General features: G+C 43.6%; 1 protein-coding gene across 1 annotated transcript in view; it reads right to left on the reverse strand.

Moving 5' to 3' along the window:
* Positions 1-201: 201 nt before the first annotated feature.
* The window catches only part of LOC308102781 (rho guanine nucleotide exchange factor TIAM2-like), a 59,973-nt gene continuing 38,143 nt past the window's right edge, over positions 202-22,031 (reverse strand). The window contains exons 12-30 of the mRNA XM_080452641.1: positions 19,877-19,924; positions 18,076-18,246; positions 17,301-17,405; positions 16,571-16,649; positions 16,157-16,246; positions 15,281-15,465; positions 13,338-13,353; positions 12,307-12,359; positions 7,824-8,012; positions 7,217-7,285; positions 6,483-6,608; positions 5,835-5,943; positions 4,885-5,064; positions 4,585-4,703; positions 4,033-4,141; positions 3,483-3,541; positions 3,179-3,269; positions 2,988-3,075; positions 202-2,563 (exon numbers count right to left, since the gene is read on the reverse strand). Of these exons, the coding sequence (XP_080308767.1) occupies positions 1,672-2,563; positions 2,988-3,075; positions 3,179-3,269; positions 3,483-3,541; positions 4,033-4,141; positions 4,585-4,703; positions 4,885-5,064; positions 5,835-5,943; positions 6,483-6,608; positions 7,217-7,285; positions 7,824-8,012; positions 12,307-12,359; positions 13,338-13,353; positions 15,281-15,465; positions 16,157-16,246; positions 16,571-16,649; positions 17,301-17,405; positions 18,076-18,246; positions 19,877-19,924 (2,778 nt within the window). The 3' untranslated portion in view covers positions 202-1,671. The remainder of the gene's footprint in view (positions 2,564-2,987; positions 3,076-3,178; positions 3,270-3,482; positions 3,542-4,032; positions 4,142-4,584; positions 4,704-4,884; positions 5,065-5,834; positions 5,944-6,482; positions 6,609-7,216; positions 7,286-7,823; positions 8,013-12,306; positions 12,360-13,337; positions 13,354-15,280; positions 15,466-16,156; positions 16,247-16,570; positions 16,650-17,300; positions 17,406-18,075; positions 18,247-19,876; positions 19,925-22,031) is intronic.

Consider the following 22,031-nt stretch of genomic DNA (forward strand, 5'->3'; position numbering starts at 1 on the left):
GGTGCCGATTGGTCTAGCGGTTTGCGAGATTAGCGCCGAAGAAACAGAAACGCATGGCACACATGCACTGACTGACACGCAAACAGACAGATCCTCTTACAGACATACATCTTCAGAAAGGACCCTCTTACGGCTAGCCTCTTTCAGAGTAACGCCGTAAAAATAGAACTCACGTTTAAGAGAACGTTTTATTATGAAATATTACATCATTTATTTATTTGCACTATACAAGTCAATAAAAAGATGTACACAAATATTTAAGAAAATAAATTACCAAATAACAGCAAATAGTTTAACAGGAATATTTTCAGCGATTCATAAAAAATCACTTAAAACGTCAAAGTGGCAACAAAAATATTTTTCAGTTTGTTTAGCACCACTTCTGTGTTCAGTGCTCCAGTCAGCATGGCAAAACAGATCAAATAACATAAAAATATATAAATAGAATAATTCAACCTACAGTTGAACCCAAAAGGAATTATTTTTTCCACAATCAAGCAGTTCCAGTAATGTACTGACTGAACTACCTTTGTCAAAAAGTTAATGAACAAACAGAGCTACACTGAGGCTGAAACAATACAAAGAATCATATTTACAACACCACATAACAACAATAAAGACAAATTCAAAATATAAGGAATGTTATTGAATCTTGGCAGCTGAGTACAACACAAAGAGTTTGATCACTGTTTTCATTGAATGTGATTCATGGCATGGATAAGATGAACGATCTTTGTAGACGACATATAAAAATACAAGAAAGATAAACAAATTTGAATTCTTCCATTTTGAATAAATGGGAGATACGAAGAGTTCTGTGCCAAAAAAAAGAAGAAAAAAGTTAATCCCCAAAGAAAAACCTGGAAACATGATGACCTCCTCTCATTCATCTGTGAAGCAATAGGGAATCTTTGGTTTAACTATTGAAGACTGCGGTTTAAGAACCTAGAAGCAAAAATGTCCTTAGGATGCGGTCACACCAAACTTTAATTCTGCCTTTGCGGCAGATTCTGCCGATGCTTTTCAAAGGGAACGGAGAGGTTTGTTGCCATTCGAGGATTTCCACTAAAAAACGCTCCGTTCCCATTGAAAAGCATTGCCAGAATCCGCCGCATATGGCAGAATTCAAGTTTGGTGTGATTGCACCCTTAAAGATACAAGCCAAGTTAGAAATCTATTTTCTAACTCTATTTTTAATGGTCTGAATTATGTTCATAAAATGTGTCATAGAAATACACGTAGAAACTTGTTCACTTCCGGTAACACCCGTGTGGGTGTTGTTTTAGAAAGCAATTTTAATTCCTGGAAAAGGTCATTTTTGGTTTTCAACCAAATTACAGTCACTTATGGATTACGTGGGTAAGTAGTCTTCTGGTTGTCATTTCTTCTACACTGTAGTTGCACAGCAAAGAACTGAGCATTCATTTAACTCAGAGTTAAACAATGAAGATAATGAGCCTCCATATTGACTCTATATCAAGGGTCCAAATGGACCCTTATAGGTCTGTAACTCTGTACACTCTCAGAGTTAAATTAGCACTGAGGATTTTACAGTGTAGATTGGGGTTCCAGAGATAAAATAAAAAGAAAAAGGAAAAAGGGTCTGTGTGGCCTAATCAATGCATATCAAACTGAGGATGGTTGAAATGCAAAGGGTTGAGAATCACTGCTCTATATGGTGTGTATGGCCTTCTGGATGCCCAGCACGTTGTCAAAGAAACAGTCCTCGTTGACCACGGAGTTCAGACTCTGAACGCTGTAGTCACTCCCCAGGAGGCTGTTCAGGTCCTCCTGTACGCTCTCTCCTCCCTGGAAGATCACGCTCCTCTTCTGAACGTACTCCCGGTCGCACCTCCGTCTGCTGCACGCCTCCTCCTCCTGGAGACGTGACTCTGCTGCACTCTCGCCTCCTCCTCCTCCTTCCAGGTTGACTAAACCTGTCCTCTGGACGTCCCGCTCCAGTCCGTTGTACCATGTCCTGTAACGCTCTGCGTCCGTCGTGTCCCCGACGCTGCAGCCGTACCCCCCCTGTCCCTCGTACCCCGTGGTCCTCTGTGGTTGCGGCTGCTGCGACTCGTTGTGCGCCTCCGCCTCTGTAAAGTTGAGTCTCTGGAGTTGGACCTCCAGGGCGCTGGTCAGGAAGCATAGCCTGGCTCTCTTCCCCAGGGCATCACCTCCTCCCTCCAGGCTGGAGAGCCCCCCTAAGGGGTCCATGCTGCTGGCCTCCTGGCTGGGCAGCCGGGGCTCGGAGCGGGTGTCCCCTCCCGGGTGCGTTCTCCCGCCGGAGGACGAGGAGGTGCTGCCTTCGTCCGACAGCTGCGGAGTCGTTGTGCTCTTCTTCTGCTGCGCCTCCTGCTGCGGGCTCCTCCTCCTCCTCCACGAGCCGAGGCCCGCTCCTCGTCGGTCGGAGGAGGTCTTGGCTCTCCGCAGGGAGCCCGTGGGTTCTCCTCCTCCTCCTCCTCGGAGGGCTCTGGCTCTGTCTCTGGGGAGGGTGCGTCTGGAGGAGCCCTCCCTGGGGAGGGAGCGCAGCGCTTTGACCACGCTGGCCTTGGTCTCCAGACCACTAGGGGGAGACACACACACACAAAACAACACAATGTTATAGAGACAATTCAACAGTGTAATGTCTCCTAACTACTAAATTATCCCCATTTCACTCATTACATTATTCATTAATAAACAATCATGATAATAATCTATCAAAACAGAGTTCATTAAAAGCACATTCAGAGCATCAATTACTGAAAAGTCTAAATTGTGAATTATACAGTACAGTGAATTATACAGTACAGTACTGTCTGTCTCTGTGAGTGTGAGTGTGAGTGTGAGTGTGTGTGTGTGTGTGTGTGTGTGTGTGTGTGTGTGTGTGTGTGTGTGAGTGTGTGTGTGTGTGTGTGTGTGTGTGTGTGCGTGCGTGCATGCGCGTGTGTGTGTGCGTGCGTGTGTGTGCTTCTCTGTCTGTCTATCTGTCTGTCTGTATGTCTTACCTGCTACAGAGCTGGAAGACAGTCTCTGGTCTTCCCTCCAGTTCTGACTTGGTATGAACCAGTTCCCACACACACTGGTTCTCTGATCCTATACAGCAGCAACAAGGAAATAAACTGTTAGCATAAAAGACACATCCAGTGTAACAGTGTAAAAGGGAGTCACGCGTCTATGTACTGTACGAGTCTCTAACCTGTGACGTTTCCCATTCGGACCTGGACAGCAGACACAGGAATCAACCAGCGGAACTTAAACGGGTCCAGGTCACCTGACCGAGAAGATGTCTGCATGGGAGAAAAAAACATGTGATGTCAACCCAAACATTTTACCAGAACATAACTTTGTCATACGTCAAATAGCAAAAATAGCCACTACAAGCTCACAGCGGTGTGGTGTGAGCTTTTAAAAAAAAACGTTTATTTTACACCTTTTAAAACTACCCACTAATGAATGTAATAGAAGGACAGATGGAAAGAAATGATGAAGGTCAGACTCACCATCCTCTTTTTCATCTTGCTGTTGTCTCGGTAAACCAAAATCACTGCCCTCTTAAACACTGAGGAGAAAAAGCAGACATACTGTTATTCTTAACCACTTAAGCACTATATAATTATCATAGACAAATAGCAAAGATGCTAATAGCCGACCTACAAGCTAAAGCTCAAACAATATCTGTTGCATCGTGAATAAAAGCTTCCTTCAATCAGACATCATATGCAACGTACGTACGTACGTACATACATACGTACATACGTACATACATACGTACATACGTACGTACGTACGTACGTACATACGTACATACGTACATACATACATACATACATACATACATACATACATACATACAATACAAACGTGTACTGTATGTATAAACTGTACAAACTCTGTTAGCTACTGGCTTCACTATGAAAGAATTAAAACAAGACCATGAATAAATCAAACATCACATCACCAGAGCCTCCCGTTCATGTTCATAAATAAATATGCAGTACGTACAAAAATCGCCATTATCCGTGTGTTGGAAGTGAGGTCTATAGTACTCACCAAACAGAGTGATCTCTGGATCCCTCCTCATGCGTCCCAGAGAGGGCAGAGGGTTCAGCCAGATCTCTGACGAATGGATGAGAAATTCCCCCATGGAGATCTCTGTCACCTAGAGGAGAGGAGAGAGTTTGTTGGAAATAGTTTAAATTAGCACAGATTGTATTATACTGTACATGACTAGTGTACTGTACTAATCAGTACATAGTGTACTGTACTAAACTGTACTAATCAGTACATAGTGTACTGTACTAATCAGATGGCACTTTCTCGCCCTCTGCTGGTCAAGCATGGAATAACCACATTAACCCAGATGTCCCTATTTTGGGCGTGTTATTTTATTATAGGCATTTTCAAAAGTGGTAAATTATTTCCGGTAGAGCAGCGATACTCAACATGTCCACGGGTACCAGAGTTTAAACAGAATTAAAGTGTAGATCCGTGAGGGCGGTTTGTGTATGTTCTGTGTGGTTGTCGATTAATTGAATACACGGGACCACAATGGAAACAAGCCCTTAGGGCTTTTTGTGTTATTCATTTAGCATTTAGCTTTACCTCCTTGTCAGGTGAGTTGTGTTCTGCGGCCAACTGGTCGAACACACAGCCGTAGTCCTCATAGATCTTCTGCATCTCATTGATGTGACTGGCAACCTTCTCCATGGCCCTCAGAGCATCTGCAGGAACAGGACAGTGTGTCACAACCAGGGGTCATCAATGTGTCCGGCGTACATGGACACAATGTGTGTCCCTGGCAAGACTTGGCCTGGTCCGTGGCACATTTTTTATTTTTTATTTTCAGTGTGTGACACCCGTGCACAATTAAATATACCTCAGGCTTTTACTATATGAACGTACCTGTAAGGTGGCTGTGCTCCTGGCTCTCGCTGTGGGTCAGTGACACCAGCTCTCGGAGTAGCAGGGGGTACTTGAGGACCCTCTGGACCGGCTTGATGAGGTACGACTCCAGGGTGGAGGAGTGCTGCTTGGTCGGGTTCCTGGCCTCCAGGAACTCCTTGAAGGCCCGGTCCGTCTTGGCTGGAATATGAGAGAGAGAGAGAGAGAGAGAGACAGAGACAGAGAGACAGAGAGAGACAGAGACAGAGACAGAGAGACAGAGACAGAGACAGAGACAGAGACAGAGACAGAGAGACAGAGACAGAGACAGAGACAGAGACAGAGACAGAGACAGAGAGAGAGAGAGAGAGAGAGAGAGAGAGAGAGAGAGAGAGAGAGAGAGAGAATTATGAAAAAGAAATGCATGTTGTGAGCAGAAGGTTGTTGGTTTAAATTCACTTGATCCTCCTTGATGGCCACCGTAGCCCATTAAGACCTGAGGCCGATTCTACAAATGCCTTCAAAATCAGTAGTTCTCACACTTTCAAGACTTGCGCTGTGAGCTTGTATATCTGCTATTTTTGAATAGCCAACGCTAAAATCAAAAATGACACAGACGCTTTCCTGGTCGTAATGGGTTAAAAAAAGACGGAAGTCCCATCGTAATGCCCTCCCCAGGTCCTTATCCGAATCTTACCCACACACCAAACCCAAAGCCTAAATCTAACCATACTAACCAGTGCCTAACTTAGACTAAAGTTAATTAATGAAACCCATGCCTAAACCTAACAGTGCCTAACATTAACTAAAATCAATTAACTAAACTCATACCTAAAACTTAAAATTTCTAGGGTGGCCATCTAGTGAAGTGACCCAAGAAGTAGCATCATGACTTGATGTATTTCTGACCTCTAGACACAAAAAAACATAACAGAACTGGATAAACTAGAAAAGAAGAATGTCGTCCCTACCTCTCTCCAGAACCTTCTGGACTTTGATGTGGTTGGCACAGAAGCCGCTGTAGAGCTTGAAGTGGTCCGCATAGTACAGGAAGGACCCTCCCAGAGAGAAGAGGAGGTTCTGAGAGAGATGAAGAGAAAACACAGCTTTTTAGACTTTTTTTATTTATTTCTTTTTAAGGACCACAGTTACAAAATGCTTTCCAAAACAAATGATATAAACCAGTGGTTCCCAAACTTTTTAGCTTAAGACCAAAAAGAGAAATTACAGTTAGACGTTTGCCCAGGACCCAAACTAGTGAAAATAGCAGATCTACAAGCTCACAACACGATACTTCGTGCCGCGTTGCGAGCTTGTTAACCTGCACTACTTCTTAAACATTTAAAAAAATATATATATATATGGAAATTATTTTATAAACATTTTTTATTTATGAAATACTTTTGAAAAATGTTGGAATAGTTTTTAATTGATGAAAAGTTGCGACTTTCTTTGTTAAAACCTTTTTAAAATCGTTAAAATGTTTTATTATAATTCGTAGGAAACGAAAAGAAGGAGATATTTACTCGCGACCCATAAAAATTGGTCTGTGACCCAAACATGGGGTTCCGACCCAGTGTTTGGGAAACAGTGATATAAACAGTAACACAAACATTTACCTTGAACTGCTCCGGTGTGTCCAGAGAGCTGAGGTTTGGACAGGAGGCGATGCGGTCCTCCAGCGTGTGAAGGAACACTCTCTGGAAGTCCAACATCTCTGGAAGACTGCCGAACAGAGACTCCATCTGATACAAAAACACACCATTTACCATTACAATTTAGGCATTTAGCACACGCTCTTAACCAGAGCGACTTACATGTGCAAAATTGGAATAAGCAGAGTAAGCGTGAGCTCTAGTCAATAAACAACAAGGTAAAATAGACACATAATTAGAGTGCAGCAGAGAGAACAAAGTAGTGCCTCAGAAAGAAAGACTTGTAGATCTGGTATTTTCGCTATTTGAAATACAATCAGTATATCAGGTTTAAGTGGCTAAGAATAACAGTGGACCGGCTCCCTCACGGTCAGTGGCGTACCCACTGTAGAGGCAGGACAGGCGGTCGCCTGCCCAACTAAGATCTCGCCTCCCCTAGAAAACCCAAATGTCCTCAAGGTCACGCATCCAACAAGCTTTGAACTGAGCAGATTGGACCTTCCGTTCCAGAGATAATGGCCAAAACATCTTGAAAACGGCCACTTTCGCCGGTTTTCGAGGGGGGGGGGGCAAAAATCTCGCCTGCCCTAAATGTAATTCCTGGGGACGCTACTGCTCACGGTCACTCTGGTTGAGAGAGTCAGCTAAACTACTGCATTCTATTCTGTTTTATTCCGTTCTATTCCATCTTCACATACCTCATCCTTACTGAGGAAGGTTTCATTCTGCAGAGGGGTCAGGTAGATTTCAAACAGACAGCTCAGGTCCTGGAGGTGGGAGAGAAAGAACATATTGGATGATGTATTAACCACCATCTTAATAAAAACATGATAATGTGTTATTTGCAGTGTTGCTGCCTCCTCACCAGCGGTGGAAGAAGTACTCAAATTTGTTTACTTGAGTAAAAGTAAAAGTACTCATTATGCAGAAATGTACAAAATGTATAAAATCCTTTGAAAATAGCAGATCTACAAGCTCACAACATGCCACTTTGCGGCGTGTTGTGAGCTTGTACATCGGCTATTTTCAATTAGCCAAAGTATATAGGGCTGAAGTGGTTAGTGTATGTTTTGTAATAATAATCTAAATCTACAAAGTAACTAGTAATTAACATTTTCAAATAATTGCAGTGGAGTAAAAGTACAATATTTGCCTCTGAGATGTAGTAGAAGTATTGAGAGTAGAAGTGAAAGTATTGAAAATTTGAAATACTCCAGTAAAGTAAAAAATACATCAAACTGGTACAGTACCAAGTACAGTACTTGAGTGCATGTACTTAGCTACTTTACACCTCTCCCTCCTCACCTTAACGTAGGACTTCTCTGTGTCCACCAGCTCCTGGATGACCTTACAGAGTCTCTGGGAGACAGACATGAGTCGGGGACAGGGCCGTGGCAGGCTGGCCTCTCTGGAGTAAGGGTTCTTGGGACACTCGGCCTCTGAGCCCAGCCGCTCTGGGAAGGTCTGGTACAACGTGCACACTGTCTCCAAGTTCTGGAAGGGGAACGACAACACAGGACAGGAGGGGTGATGACTGATTAATTTACTAAATTTTTCATGTCAAGGGCCCCTAAATTGATATGTATTTTTGGCTGAGGACCCCCCTTCTGAAAAGGTTTTTGCAGAGACCCCCTGAGAGAAGATTTGTGTGTTTAAAAATATCACAATTATTACCCCCCCCCCCAGATCTATAAGCTCAGCTATTTTTGAGCTGAGCTTACAGTCACATAAACACACATGCACACTCACACTCACACTCTCACACACACACACACACACACACACACACACACACACACACACACACACACACACACACACACACTGTAGACATACAAACGTGCACCTCAAATCCCAGCAGGCCTTTGGCTGCCAAAAACATTCTAGCTCAAGACTCTTGGTATGTGTACCCACCCACACATAGATGCGCACACACACACACACACACACACACACACACACACACACACACACACACACACACACACACACACACACACACACACACACACACACACACACACACACACACACACACACACACGGTTTATGTGCTGTCCACACTACACACGCTACAAGCTCAAAACGTGTCAGATCGTGACGCGTTTTAGATCGGCTAATTTCATATTTAGGTATAAAGTTATATTCTATGATATATTCTATTTATATGAAGTATAAAAAATATTATTTATTAACACATTATTACGTTATTTGTCATATCTGCCCTGTGCAAATAGAATTTTTATTCATAACGTTCCAATGTTCAACGACAGAAACGCAATGAAATCGTTAACCTGCAATTATTTGAGTGACAATTAATCGTCAAGTAAAATGTATTTCCTAATCGTGACAGCCCTATAGCAGCCAACGTTCCGCCCAGACGCAGGCACCTGTCCTGAAACAGAGATGACAGCCACTGTGCTGTCCTGTCATGCTGAGGGAACATCATGAGTAGGCAGGTTAAATATAATCAGTGTCTCGCACCACAGGCGACCCACAGAGGAGGCAGAAAATAGCAAGGATCTCCAGCGAAACACACGCGGAACCCATTTGTCATCATAATTCAGAGTCAGACTGTAATAAACTGCTGACATTCTTTTAGTTAGAGACCGACCCAACGACCACAGAGATTAGAAGCAGGGATTGTCACAGGGCCAGCGATAATATCTATTCAAGAACAAAGAGCATTTAACTCTGAGACTTAAATTAACACGGAGGATTTCACTGTGTCGATAGGTAGGCAGAGTAAAGCCTAAAAATGTACATGAAACACATTATTTATTGCTCTGTTGTCCTTAAATATATAGTAGTCTAAATTCAGCCTCAGCCCCTGTGTGTGTTCCTCCAAGACTGTTAACATTTATGGGCTTATCGCGTCCAGCACTGAAAAACAATCCTTTGCATGTGTGTGACTGAATATAAACGGAGAGTGGATCCATGCGATTTAAAAGTGCCTCGGTAAATAAACTAATAATATAGTGCGGTACAATTTCCCACTAAAACACACAGAACGGCATGCCAACTGCAATGTTTACACGTAAAGCCTTTGTTATGATTACACGTAAAAAAAACTAGCTTATTCAGTTGTGTGAAGATTTACATCTTGTTGTTGTTTTCAGGATGTGCACAAGTCTCACACTCTCACATGCTGAACTTTGAAACAGTATCTAGCAACGGCGATACGATGTTCTCAACACCAAACCTCCACAGTCACTCAGCCAAAAGAGAGAGAGAGAGAGAGAGAGAGAGAGAGAGAGAGAGAGAGAGAGAGAGAGAGAGAGAGAGAGAGAGAGAGAGAGAGAGGGTGCTATTGTACACACACAGCCTGAAAAATGTTATTCATATTTATGTGTGGATTACATGCTGGAATATGCAACTCCCTCCGTCACCACATCATATCTTATACACTCTGCAATAACACACTGCTGAGCACTGAACTATGATACAGACATATACAAACACCAAACCACGAGACCACAAAACAACAATCTGCGCTGAAACTCACAGTGGTGCTGTACTGGTTCCCACAAAAGACACTATTCCAACATATGTTCATATTTATGAGCATATTATAAAGCCAAAACAACACCGGGGGAAAAAACACAGGCACTGTAATAAGATCACAGCTATAAGCTTGACAGAACACCCAACTCAGCCCATAACTGGTCAGCTGAAACGCAACCAGCACAGTGAACAAATTAAGCTTTAAAAAAAACTACATAGGTGTTGCTTGCCGGATCCGACAGGCTCAAAGGTAGGACACACAGACAACAGTCATGGTTCTGAGATCAAAGCGATTTATTTCCAAGCGACCACACAATGCTTGCCATGCCTATAGCCACAAGGAAATACGAGAAAAGACAAGATAAGAACTTGTCATGACCACAACCCTCTGAATGCGAGTGAGGACCACCACACCACTAAGGCCTGATTCATACGTATAGTTGCGTGCTGGTGTTGCATGCAGTAAATAGCAGATCTACAAGCTCACAACGCGTCACATTCGTGACGCGTTGTGAGCTTGCAGATCTGCTATTTACTGCGCCCGACAGCGGCACGCAACTAAGTATAAATGAGGCTTTATCCTCTAAAACACCTATAGCATACAAAGTGTGTGGTTGTTTAGTTTACCAGCAGCAGGGTCCCGTCAGGGGCCTGTCGACAGGCCAGACAGGAGCCCACATCTTCCAGGAGTCCGGTTAGTCTCTCCTTCAGCGACACGCCCGTCGGGGACTCCTCCCCCAGATCCGGAAGTACTTCCTGTTGTTGTACCTCCTCTACGATCACCACCTCCTCCTGTCCTACCGCCTCTGTCTCTAATATCACCTCCTCTGATGTCTCCTCCTCTTCCTCTCCCGCCGCCGCCACCGCCGCCACCTCCTCCCCGCCGTCCTCCTCCTGGGGGAGAACCCAGCACAACGTCGCCAAGGAACGCGACGAGAGGGGCAGGGAAGGGGTAGGCGACGGGGAGGACCCCCTATCTGGGGTCGGCGGTCCTCTCTGAGCCCACAGGCCACCGGAGGCCATCAGAAACAGCATTGTGTGTGTGTGTGTGTGTGTGTGTGTGTGTGTGTGTGTGTGTGTGTGTGTGTGCGCGCACTAGCGTCTCGGGCCGTTAGCACGCGTACTACGCGGGGACAGTCCAGGTTCTAACGCTGTTGGCTCCGGTCCAACTCATGACCTGTGTTGTCCGTTATTCCCTCTGTTTCTTCTTGTGTCTTTCCAACAGCACTGTCGAAGAAGAAGCTCCTCTGTCCGTCCGTCGATGGCTAAACGGTTAAGACTCGCGCCTCCGCACCCACACTTAACTCTTAACTCCTTTATTGTCTTCTCCACTGTTTCCCACTCAGCTTTCTTAGCCGTCTGTCTGCGTGGAATTAGAAGCACTATTTTAAGACAAAAATAACAAAAACATTCCTACAGGCTCGTAGACGTGCTATATGGTTACGCTGGTCGCCGTTAATCCCTTTTGCTTGACCACACACAGTCTCTCTCTCTCTCTTCCCTACACACACTCTTAGGGGGGGGTAAGCCTGGATTAAGCAGCCTACTGGAGGATCATGTCCGCTGACAGCCACAGTATACCAATGTCTGGACTTTCCCTACGACACCCTGGCCAACGCTCCATGCGTCTTAACCTCTATCCTCCTGGCTACCAAACTGTGTGGAATGACCTCTGACCTCAGTCAGCACTGCGGACTCCCTCCTCATTCCACCGCAGTCTGAAAACTCACCTCCTCAGACTGCATCTCACCCCCTAAACACTCCTCATTCCTTGTTCACAATAATGCTATACTGTATGCACTGTGCTGTACTGTATTTAGATACATGTATATGCTGTGCTTGTCCACAGATGCTAAGAACGTTATTTAGATAGCATGTTGTTTGATGTTTACTTGGTATCCTAGTTAATTGTTTTTCTTTGCACTCAATATTGTATCCTGTCCTTAGTTAACTAGGGTTAATGCTATTTACTCTGATCTTGTACTAGGGTTAGTAAGTTGCTCTGGATACACGCATCTGCTAGATGCCTAAATTGTATTTGTAATTGTTAAAATCATAGAGTTTATTGTAGTTTCTAAAAAATGTAGCTGGAAATGTGTTTTAAGGATAAACACAGGAAAAGACACACGCACGGGCACGCACACGCACGCACGCACACACACACACACACACACACACACACACACACACACACACACACACACACACACACACACACACACACACACACACACACACACACACACACACACACACACACACAGAAGTGCAAATTGTGTCTCACCTGTGCAGGAGGGTGTGTGATGTCAGAGGGAGGCAGGGGACTCTCTGGAAGGTCTGGGTTGACACACAAAAACAACACAAACCGTTATAATCATATATATAATATAATACAACCATAATAACAACTACATCCATAGAGCACTTTTCATCACAGAGTTACAAAGAGCCTTAAACAAAAAAATATATAATTATAATACTGTAGTAGTAATACTGTAGTACTATTATATCATTATATTCCGTATATACAAACCCTATACCCTATATGTCTTTTTATGATACACATTTAATTAAAAGAAAATCTCACAATGCTACAAGAAAGAAAATACAATGGAAAAGTGTACCTATAGATAATAAAAATCAATAATAAATCATAGCTGGTGATGGGCTGCTAGAGCCAACATAATCAATTGCCTAAACAAAAATTTAATCAATAAAGCGTTCCACCCAAATTCAACTGGTATTGCTGTATTAACAACCTCCAGGCATCCCCCAGGGCCAGTGTGTCTCTGCAGGTCATTACAGTGTTCACCTCTGTTCAATGTGTTCAAAGGAGCGCATTGAGCTTTTCTGCTGGCCTGGTAACTGAAGCTGACTGCTGTTTATTAACATTGATCTGGATTTAGTAAAACCACCAGCGGGCAGAGAAACTCTCTCACACACACACACACACACACACACGCGCACACGCACACGCACACACTCACACACACACACACACACACACACACACACACACACACACACACACACACACACACACAGAGAGAGAGAGCTGTCCTTGGAACCTCGCACAGCTCAGCAGTTCTCAGACCAAACACCACAGCTCTGATTCTCATCATTGTGAATCCATGACTAACGTTTTTTATTCATCCTACAAAATGTGGCTTGTCTCTCTGCAGAACAGGCAACACATCACAACAGATTAACAAACACAATGTAAGGCGGTCTATCTGTTCTATGTAATTATATAAACAGGCAGCTCTGTTAAGCTTATGAGGTTTTGGCGCCACCTAGTGTAATTTGCCATCTCACAAGATGAGCACGGGAGCTACATGGTGGTAGATTAGAGTTAGACAGATGATATGATAATATAAGCATAATGTCTACACTTTGATAAAAGGTAAACATACAATCACTTCAGATCATTAAAATGTCTAAAGTTAAACGTCAACCATCCAAAATGAATACCCGAATGCAGAGATGTCCACGAGTCTCTGAGCTCGAGTCCGAGTCAAGTCTCAAGTCTTTGAGGCTCGAGTCGAGTCAAGTCTCAAGTCTTTGAGGGTTGAGTCGAGTCGAGTCCGAGTCAAGTCTCGGGTCTTTGAGGCTCGAGTCGAGTCGAGTCTCAAGTCTTTGAGGCTCGAGTCGAGTCGAGTCTCAAGTCTTTGAGGGTTGAGTCGAGTCGAGTCCGAGTCAAGTCTTTGAGGGTCGAGTCCGAGTCAAGTCTCGAGTCTTTTTAAAGTCTTTTTAAAAAATAAAAAAATGGGGGGGGGGGGGGGCATAGATGTAAAAGTATAGACAGGTCATAATAAATCACATTAGATTCACAGATTAGAGATTTTATGTATTTTCCCCACAATTTATTTTCATTCAAATGAAATGTGATTGAACTTGCACTAATAATGACTTTAGTTGATTTTTCACTCTTTAAAATATAGTATTTCTTAATTATTAATAATTACAGCTTGTAGATTGGCTATTTTCATGATTTTTAATTGTTTTTAAATAATAATAAAAAAGGAACATACAAGATTTCCACCCGACAGCGATAATATATAGCCAATATGTTTCTGTATCAGTATATGAGTCAGTTTTTGCAGATTTCATTCTAATTGGCTACTATGCCTGCATATGAATTTCATGGGCCTGGGTAGGTCACCCTGGCTTGGCGGAGATATGCCCTGTTGCGCACACTCGACTCCGCACAGCAGTCCAACAGCAGAGCAGGTGAAAGCAATTCACTTAAACGAGGGCTGTGTTGCGCACCAAAAAACTGTCTAAATGTGGATCCCCAGTTCAAATATGATTCTTTTGGGGGGTCACGGCCTGAAAAGGTTTGAGTACCACAGCTTTTATGCAGTGAACATTACATGAGCGTAACGTTTACCGTGGTGAAGTGTTGAATATTCACCCAGCTGGGTTTAACGAAATGAAAATCCGATGTTTCCTAAACGTGCTGTCACAGATGATCCGACCATCTTATAAAAAATGTAAGCATATGCCAAGATAACTGAGGTTATATAGCTGATTCTGAGCTAAACATATTTGTTTAATTTCGAAGTTTTTATATTTAAACTTTATGATGAAAGGCCGCGGCGGCCACACACATAGCAGCTGTTGCGCTCGCCTCTCCATGTTTACGTTAATGAGCAGCATGAAACAGCTTGACTGAAGCCGGCTCCGCGCAGCCCGCACTGGAGCGGAGGTTTCTTTGCGGGGGGGCGGACAGGGGAGTGGAAGTTTTTTGGGCATTTCATTCATTTATTTGTCCAAAAAATAAACATAAAATAAAGATTGTCCACGAGTCTTTGAGGCTCGAGTCGAGTCAAGTCTCAAGTCTTTGAGGCTCGAGTCGAGTCAAGTCTCAAGTCTTTGAGGGGCGAGTCAGAGTCGAGTCGAGAGTCTCGTTTTTGGCCACTCGAGTGCGACTCGAGTCCGAGTCCCTAACTCGAGTCCCCATCTCTGCCCGAATGAATACAAATGAGTAACCTGGCAGCTAACCTGGCGTCACATAAGAAGAAGCCATTTAAAACCTAGCCAATCTACAAGCTTGTAGGTCAGCTATTTTTTCAATATTTATCAGTGGAACCGAGTCAAACAAAATGTAATGCCTCAACTCCTACAATTCCAAGTGCTTATGAGGGTGAGGGGTTCCCAGTTGAAATATGAAAAATGTTCAGAGGTCACGGCCATAGCCTTCCAGACGGACCAGTTAGTATATACTGGTATATGTACCTGTGTTCCACTCAGGTAGCTGGGTGGTTGAAGGGGGAGGTGGGGGGTTGGGGACAGGGGCCATTGGGCTCCTGGGGGCTCGGCTCCTCTCTCCTCAGAACCAGCTGGAGCTTCTGGTGGTTGAAGAACGTGTGCATGAGTCCCAGGTCCAGGCCAGACACACTGGTACCGTTCAGCACCAGGATCTCATCTCCTGGTCTCAGACCTGCGTGTGAGCCACAACAGAATGAGAGTTTACTTACAAGTGGTTTAATTCGTTTAATTTCTAATTTGATCTAATCCCATCTAGTTTAGTTTTAGTTTTGTTAACTGTTTCATTGTAACGACTTGAACCATTGGTACACCAGCATCCATATTCTGGGGGGAACATTAGCCAAAAATAGATAATCTACAAGCTAACAACGCATCGCAACTTGAAGCGTTGTGAGCTATTAGATCGGCTATTTTTGGTAAAGAGATTTGGTGCAGAGTAGACGGAAAAAAAGCGCTTCAAGTACAGAGTGAACTCAGGTCCAGTTTACCAAGTCTAGACAGCTTAAGTGGTCAAGTGGTTATTCATATGAAAATAAATAAGGAAAGGAAAAGAAGTCCGCACAGGCAGCTGCTGCTCCGAAAATAAGTTTCATGTGCAAAGGTTACCACATTTCAACCATCAAGTGGCCTTCCTCAGGTGCACATTAAACTTTTTTTTCGTAGCAGAAGCTGCCTGTGCTGACTTCTTTTTATTTATTTTCATATGTTCAAGTTTAGTCCTGCACCAGCAGCGACCGAGGTGGATGTGCATAACAATGCCTGTTAAATAAGTGATTATTCATACCTTGACTATTCGAAACTAGCATCTACAAGCTCCTGTTTCACCAGAAGCAGCCATCTTGTGTGTACTGTACTGTACTCACCCTCAGAGTGGGCCAGTCCCTGTGTGCTGACCTCACTGATGTACAAGTGACTCCGCCCACCTCCGTCCACGTGACCCGTCACTGCAAAACCTACAGGGGTCAAAGGTTAAGTCAGGAGCTACATTAGGTACGGTGGGCAGTTCCTTCATTAACGTTCAACATCAAAACCAAACGGGTATATTGTATACAATTTGAATTACCGGTACACCAATCGTGATATTCGTATACTCTGATGCATTAACATGAATGTATCCCACGTTGGACCCTTTTGCCCAAACCTGATGGGCATAAAGCTACGCTTTTGGGCAATTTATACTTTATTTAGACAGGACGGTACAGAGACAGGAATCCAAGGACAGAGATGGGGGAAAAAGACATGCAACACAGAGACACGCAACACCCTGACCAACTCACCGAAGTCCTGGTTGCTGTCAGGTCGAGACAGATGGAGCGTGAACACGTTGAGAGGGGACAGTTCCAACTCGTCATAGACCTGCACATAAAACACACTGTTGGTCCTCTGATATGATGATGTGAGAGCAGTGGCCAACTCTATTCAGTATATCAGGGGTCTTCAACTGGGGGTCCGGGACCCCTAGGGGGTCCTCAGAGTTACAACAGGGGGGCCACCAAATCTTATCTAACCCAACCCTCTCTGTGTGATAGGAACCTTTTTTTTACTTAACTACTTGAACCCTAGCATCCCTATTCTGGTGGGAACATTTGCCGAAAATAGCAGATCTATAAAGCTCACAATACGTTGTACTGCAACGTGTTGTGAGCTTGTAGATCAGCTATTTTTGGCTAAGAGGTTTGGTGTAGAGGGAAAAAAGAGCAGACCAAGAACAGAGCATATGGTCAAGTTGACTAAGCATTGAGGGTTTAAAAGGTTAAGTCGCCGAAAATACACTGATGATAGTGATGTCAAACAAGTACAGTATGAAATCTATGATTTTTTTTAATCTGCAACACAATGTTATACAATATGTGGTGGGGGGTCCCTGCTTCATCTGTCTCTCAGCTAAGGGGTCCTTGCATGGCCACAAAAACATTGAAGATCCCTGCAGTATACGATAATACTGATAGACTGATAGGGCAGTGATAGACTCTATTCAGTGTGTGTGTGGGAGGTGCAGGTTCTTACCAGTTCTCTGACTGGATCGGACTGCTGTGCTGTTCTGGTCTCCGTGGTTTGGCCCACATGTCTCCTCACACGCACACAGAACTGACCTGGGTCCAACTGTCTCTCCTACATACACACGCATGCACGCACACAGAGACACACAGACACACAGACGACACACATAGAGAATTACTGGGTTAGTCGACAATGAACCCAGAAAGAATCTGTGTCATTTTAGATTTTAGCGTTGTCTATTCAAAAACAGCAGATCTACAAGCTCACAGCACGTCACTTCGTGCCACGCTGAGAGCTTGTACAAATCTTGAAACCGTTAGATTTTTTTTAAATATATATTTTTAATTTTTTAACACAAATCTTCTCTCCTGGGGTCCCTGGCACAAAACATTTTCAGATGGGGGTCCGTGGCCATATATATATATCATTTTGGGGGTCCTTGACACGAAAAAGTTTGAGAACTACTGGTTTAGAGGGCATTTGTAGAATCGGCCTCAGGTCTTAATGGGTTAAAGGAATTCTCTGCTGTCAAATCTGTGGATGTTTAGTCAATTTGTGATATTGATATTGTGTGTTGATCTTTGCTACAAAAGAAAATTGGATTACATGCAATACTAGTTGAGAAAAGACCATTTTTGCTTTTTCAAATGGAATATGGTGGAGCCTTGCTGTCTGATAGTACAACATTCAGAATTCACCCTTGAATGTCATGTGTTCAACATAAAACCAAGACAAAAACAAGCAAACAAACAAACCGAGAGAACAATCTCAGTAGACTGACCTTACAGACCAGATGCAGCAGGTCAGATACCAGAGCGTCAGGTTTGACAGACACACCGACAACCTGGCCGTCAGGCAAGCTGACACACACCTGCTGGTGGTCCATGCTGCTGTACCACGGATGGCCTTCAGGGGGCGTTGCTACCTCCAGTTTGGATAGAGCGTCCAATCTCTGTAATAACATGAGAGCAGGAAGACAGGAGAGGGGTAAAAGGACAAAGACAGGAGAAATGGGAGCAAAAGAAAAGGGTGCGAGAAAGAGAGATGGGAAGAGTAAGAAAGGAAGGAGAGAGAGAAAAAAATAAAGTGAGAATTCATTATAATCCCCCACAACTTGATTATATGCTCTCAACCATTGCAGGTTATTACATTATTGAAGCATTTAATAGACCAGCAGTAATAGAGTATGTGAGCAGACAACTGTTCACAACAACAACACGCCACATTCTACAACAACTAAATGGTTTCATGAGAACCAAGAGATTGTTGTAGATGTAGAGTATATACCCCCAGCAACAGGTCTCAGAAGGACAGGAGGGGAGAGGAGAGGAGAGGAGAGGAGAGGAGAGGAGAGGAGAGGAGAGGAGAGGAGAGGAGAGGAGAGGAGAGGAGAGGAGAGGAGAGGAGATAAGTAGGAGGTGGGGAGTCATTGTATCCCAACAGGAAGATTAAGAATCTTGGACAAAGGAATCTCAAAAGGAACAAAGGATCTCTCAGTCGGGCCGTCTTCATGCACACATGCACACATGCACGCACGCGCGCGCACACACACACACACTCCCCGTTTGCTCATAGTACAAGTGTCAATAGGCCAGCAGATTGCTATGACAGCTGTCCTCGGACACACACTCTGGATGAATAGAAGGACCCCATCTCCACCTCTCCTCTCCGCCTCTCTCCCAAAGAGGGATTAATGCAATTTAAGAAAGGAATGGTTTAGGTTTGTGTGTACTGCATGCATAAGTGTGTGTGTGTGTGTGTGTGTGTGTGTGTGTGTGTGTGTGTGTGTGTGTGTGTGTGTGTGTGTGTGTGTGTGTGTGTGTGTGTGTGTGTGTGTGTGTGTGTGTGTGTGTGTGTGTGTGTGTGTGTGTGTGTGTGTGTGAGTTTGTGTACTGTGTTGTCAGCTGCACATGTGGCAGAGCAAACACAGCTGATGACCCCAACACCAATTAGTTGGTTCAGTGAGTGAGTCATTGTAACGGTCTGTCAATGAGTCAGTATGATATGTTACATAATATGACAACATCTAGCATTTAAAGGTGCAATACGTAACGTTTATGTCTACCCAGGATTTGTGCTTCAGGCAGTACTACTTGTCAACCAGTAGGTGTCCTATACCCAACACCAGGGTCTAAATGTCTCAATGGAAGAGTAACCACTGCAGATGTACTAGTTATATTGTATTGTATCATTATATACTCTACCATGCATAAAGAATAACATGTTATTCTTTAAAATAGGTTCTGGATTGCAGCTTTATAAACACTCGCACATGCCTTCTGCATGCTCATATGACATAATATGTACATGAGTGTGTGTGTGTGTGTGTGTGTGTGTGTGTGTGTGTGTGTGTGTGTGTGTGTGTGTGTGTGTGTGTGTGTGTGTGTGTGTGTGTGTGTGTGTGTGTGTGGGGGGGGGGGGTTATACTATTATAGCCAGGGGTGTAATGTAACATTGTGTCATCCGTGTACCGTACAGCAAAATACGGAAAGAGATCGAACCAATAAGGGTAAATATTTACATATTCATAGTTAAATTAACACTCCACATTTTGTTGTGTGTATTTTTAAAGGGCTTATTACCTCAGAGCTGCAGGCAGATGGCTGGTAAACTGACCGACCCTCAAACACCTGGAATACAAGAGAGAATGAACATCATTTCATTGTAGCAGATTTTCTAAAATTAACCGTAAAATCCTGAGTGTGTTAATTTAACTCTGAGAGTGTGTACAAGTGGAACCAAATCCATTTGGTTCCACTTGTACACACTCTCAGAGTTACAAATGCATCAATTAACACTGAGGATTTTTACTGTGTTGTAGATGTTACAAAGTTGGATGCAGGATCCGCCACTCGGAAAACCGTAATGAGATGTTCACAGGAACATCTCATTGGATGACAGGAAGGAGGGAACACACACATACACACACACACACACACACACACGCACGCACACGCGCACGCAGTCAGGGGAATGACTCAGGAGAAATGGTCCGACTAAAAATAAAGTCACGAGCGTCTATATTTACTCCTGATTAAAAAGCATGACAGAGCGCAGAGACTTTGATACTAATTCAGCTCTGCACTGAAAACCCCCCAAAATTAGAATCATGGGTAGAAATGAAGGCTTTGGCTGGGGCTGAAATTACAGGTTGTGTGGGAGACACATCGAGAGAAGAGCCATAATCACACTGGCAGAGATGGAGACAGTCTGTGCACGCACACACACACGCGCGCGCGCGCACACACACGCATGCCACCAGTAACCCAAGAGGACCTCCAGTGAGACATTGGAATAGTGTACTACGTACTGGTATACTTTGCTAGACTAAATATGATTCAATTCCATTCTATTCTAAACATTTTAGCCCTCTGGAGGGAATTAAGTGTTATGTCCCTCTTCTAACAGAGAGAGGTATTTGCAATAATGTCTAAACTACAGTATACAATAAAGATGGCGGCCCAACTAGTGTCCAATCTGGGACACGCTGTCTGCTTCAAATAACTTTATTGACATTGTCAACCAGTATACAGTAGCTGTCCTACCCGACCTAGGTGTCCCAGGGTCTAAATGTCTCAATGGAAGAGTATAGGGAGACCATGCACCTTCAGCCTCGGCAGATATAATAGTTACATAGTGTGCCATACAGATTAGTTAAAATGACCTTTTATTTATTGAAATAAGTCCTGGATTGTAGCTTTAAAAGTTTAGCGAATCAGTTTCTGAATCCCCAACCTTAATATGACAGAGTGGACGAAATGTAAAAAAAATTGCAAGCGGGAAGAACTTTCCTTTTAAGTATACAGGGATTCATTCATTTTGATTCAAAAATTGTTTAAAAAACACACTAAAGGACAGTTCTGTCTGGAAAGAAAAAGATCAAAAATGTGAAATGGCGACATAAACCCCCTGCAGAGCTGGGACAAGTGATCCTAGACGAGGATGCTGCCAGTAATAATGTGTATCAGGCTGTTTACCGGACGATGTGTCCCACACACACAAAAACACTGTGTTTGTCCCGTGTTGGTTGCTTCCAGCTTGGAACAATTTGCCCCCCTACGTCTGCTGGTAAATGTGTGTTCCATACACACATTAGTCTGGCTCGCACACTGCCCCCAGCCAGTGTTGCCAGATTATGCGAGAGAAATAAGCAACCAGGTCTTAGGTCTATGAAAACAAGCCCAAAAGAAGCAACTGTTAGGCCACATGAGCACTTTAAACCTGTATCGGCTTTTTGAAAATAGCCGATCTACAAGCTCACAACTTTTTAGTTGTGAGCTTGTAGATCTGCTATTTTCAAACAAATCTTGAACAAATATTTTCGTGGACAAATACATATCAATTTGGGGGTCCTTGACATGAACATCTTAGAGAACCACTGGTTTAAGCAACATTAGGAAACAAGCCCAAATAACCAACTACACTTTAGAAACAAGCCCAAAAAACACAACCCGCAACTGCCAATAATTTACAAGCAACTTTACAGAAAAACAAGCCCAAAGTCGCTTATAATAAGCAGACATGGCAACACATGCCCTCAGCACACATCCAACAAGGATTCTACTTGAGACAAAGGGACTCCTCTAGATAGAAGAACACACACACACTTACTGCAATTCAACTGTTGATACGCTCTTTTAGATCTTTAAACGGTCGGTCAAATGATTGATCTTAAAATACTGCCGTTGTGGTTTATAAAGCACTGAATGGTTTAGGGCCTAAAAAGCTGAAGACTTC

This window comes from Gymnoscopelus braueri, assembly GCF_963280865.1.
Source record: "Gymnoscopelus braueri genome assembly, chromosome: 16".
NCBI classification, from domain to species: Eukaryota; Metazoa; Chordata; class Actinopteri; order Myctophiformes; family Myctophidae; genus Gymnoscopelus; species Gymnoscopelus braueri.